At 38.3% G+C, this 2,886-nt stretch overlaps 1 protein-coding gene across 4 annotated transcripts in view; it reads right to left on the bottom strand.

Moving 5' to 3' along the window:
• Positions 1–227: 227 nt before the first annotated feature.
• Positions 228–2,886, bottom strand: part of LOC107854023 (zinc finger protein CONSTANS-LIKE 9) — a 10,954-nt gene continuing 8,295 nt past the window's right edge. For all 4 annotated transcript variants that reach the window (XM_016699026.2, XM_016699027.2, XM_016699024.2 and 1 more), the window contains 3 exons: positions 1,360–1,658; positions 1,002–1,130; positions 228–921 (listed from right to left, as the gene is read on the bottom strand). In XM_016699026.2, coding sequence (XP_016554512.2) covers positions 1,004–1,130; positions 1,360–1,658 — 426 coding nt within the window. In that variant the 3' untranslated portion in view covers positions 228–921; positions 1,002–1,003. The remainder of the gene's footprint in view (positions 922–1,001; positions 1,131–1,359; positions 1,659–2,886) is intronic.

Genomic DNA, 2,886 nt, shown 5'->3' with positions numbered 1-2,886 from the left:
TGTCAAAAATATATTGCATATATAACTGGATTTCAAGAAACAATATGATAAAAAAGGACAATCTGATGAACAAAGCATCCGGCATTCACGCATTATCCACAAAAGGGGCACAACCCAAGGGATGAGATTTAGATAGCATATTCTAATGCAAACATTAGTGACTACTTCAACCGCTCGAGCCCATGGCATATAAGTCACACAGAGGCAACTTTTACGGTTGCTCGAGAGACAGTAAGATGATAATATATATTTCAATGTGATACCCATAGTACCAAAAACTATAATTTGTGTTATTACAGAGTGATACTATTTATTAGCCCTCTCAAGACTCTAAACCTCCTAATATCTACTACACATTATATCAGTCGATTTACGCAAGTAGCCAAATTTATGGCCTTGTATGTAGAAGCTGGCTACTCTTTCAAAATTAGATCAGTGGTCCGAAGTTTAAAATACAAAACTTTTGCTCAAACCACGCGTCTAATTTTGAGGGAAAAAGTGGCTAACTTCTAAATACAAGGCGACAAAAGTGGTTACAAGGAGTAAATATCACCATCTTATCTTACAATATAAATGAACTAAGTTTACAAAGCAAGCTTCCATCGATCTCGATAGCTCATTATAGCATTTAAATTCTACACACCGACCATAATATACATGATATGTCAACATAATAGCCAAGGAATTCACAATCTCCGGACCTAAGTTAACGTGCAGCTAAGTTTGTGAGTACTTCAAATGTGTGAAGTCACCTAGTTAGAGTTGCAAGAACAGAACGTACTTGTGGTGAATCTTGATCACTCTCCGGAAAGAAGGTTGATCGAGTGCTCCAGAAATAGCGATGTCCAGCATTCTTTAGTTGACAAAATGAGCCTCAGCGTATCTGCTTTGAGCTTCGTTGCTCAGAAACAACGTGATAACCTGAGACACATACAGTTTGTCATGGCAACAACAGATATGGTACCAATTCGAAGAAACCTCAAATCATTTGGTAAGTTTACCATCAGTAGCTTCTGGTCGGGAGTGGATCATAGTCGTAAGCATCACCAGCCTTGATAAACCGGCCCTTCACACGCCTTCTGACATCAGCTCTTGCCTTGCGGGAAACATATCTCACTCGCTTGTCAAATCTATTATATTATAGAAAGACCGTTAAAGAAGGTATTGCTAACTTGTCAACCGATGAAATTTCTTGGACTATGGTATACATAAGCTTAAAAAAACAAGATATCTCAACTAATTTATTAACAGTGGCACTATTTCTTACTTGCAATGTGCTATGGTGACACAATAAAACAGAACTTTGAGATGCTATTGACACTGTGACACGTGCATATCAACGATTAGTAAACAACTTACTTCCTTGTCTTCTTTTTTTCCTTGTAGCGCAACACAGCATTGCTCCTGCTAGTCGATGGTGATGAAATTTCAGGACCTGGAGGACACCATGGTGGTGGCTCTCCCATTAGGAGCATCGGGGAGACTCCACAGTCTTGGTAATCTCCGGTACTGCATTCTCCAGTTTTTTTGGAAACTGAGAGGCTAGATTGTCTAGCAAAGTAAAGGATAGAATCTGTCTTGCAGCTCATCACGGAATCTGCAGATGCTGCATCGCTACATGTTGGATGCACTGTATTTACCCGTGCAATTGCTGATCCCTGGTAAAACATTAACAGATTTAGGTTCATCGATGTTTAATATGATTACATAAAACGCTCCCAGCAAGATCAAAGAATAATAACCGACAACAAGATAAAGAGCATCAGAACAGAAGAGGACCATTATGGAGATAATATTGACATTCTGCATTACAGGAAGGAGACAATATTTTGTTTTGGTATACGTACTAAAGGTTGGTGAACAAATAAGATAAGTGATCCAGCAGCAGAAGGAATTGGATATCTATGTTAATGAGGATTTCACAATTAAGTCACATTACCAGCAAGATAATTTTACTCTTCAGCTGTCAAACAATCTTAGATGAAAAAGTGCAAATGCCACTTACTAAAAAAGTAATTTATCTCCGCTCCATAAATTGGTGATCGGGAATCCTTCAAATAATTATTTTGGCTCTATTTCATACTCCATGCAGGACAAGAATTATACCTCAAAAATCAAGTAGTCGAGGTGGAAGATGGTTTGAGACATAAGCCTAACGCATGCATTAGGGTAGACTGTCTCACTCTACATCACACCTCTTAGGGAAAGCACCTTCCTCTAACTCCGCCCCCCTCACAAACCAAATGAATCACCCACACAAAAAAACAGAAAAATACGGCTAAAACACAATGCATTCTACAAACACTGCAGATAAACAATAAATGGTAAAATTTATGACAGAATGTAACAATACTCTTGAAATATTTCTATTGAGTTATCTACGATAAACTTTAGCTAAACAATAGGAAACTTTACTGATGAGACATACTACTATTTTTGCTTTGAGCCCTGTTTCTAGATCGTTATACTATTCATTTCAACGGTTTTTCCAAGGCTCATATCCATTCCACATGGATAATACCACTCCAATGAAGGTTAAAAAGCTAGAGCATTGCTTTTGCTTTATCCAATGGGTACTATTAATGTCACTTGCTTAAGTAGGAATTGATCCATTTAACCACGTCATTCAGGTTTTGATCTCACAATTGAGGGGTTTTGAGTCCTTCCATCCCAGATCCATTACTCTCACTCCAACCTAACGTTGACAGTCGATACTCGAGTTTATCTGAAGTATCCCAATGGTGTAATGCCATCGACAACTCACAAGACCACCGAGATCTTTTGACTTGGATCACGGCTTCTGGTCATACTGTTGGGTTCATACAATATGAAAGAAGTGTGAATGAAAAAATGGAGAGTAAAATGGTGGAGGGAAGGAGACACTAA

Source organism: Capsicum annuum, chromosome 9 (assembly GCF_002878395.1).
Source record: "Capsicum annuum cultivar UCD-10X-F1 chromosome 9, UCD10Xv1.1, whole genome shotgun sequence".
Taxonomy (NCBI): domain Eukaryota; kingdom Viridiplantae; phylum Streptophyta; class Magnoliopsida; order Solanales; family Solanaceae; genus Capsicum; species Capsicum annuum.
This window is presented reverse-complemented; position numbering and strand designations above follow the sequence as displayed.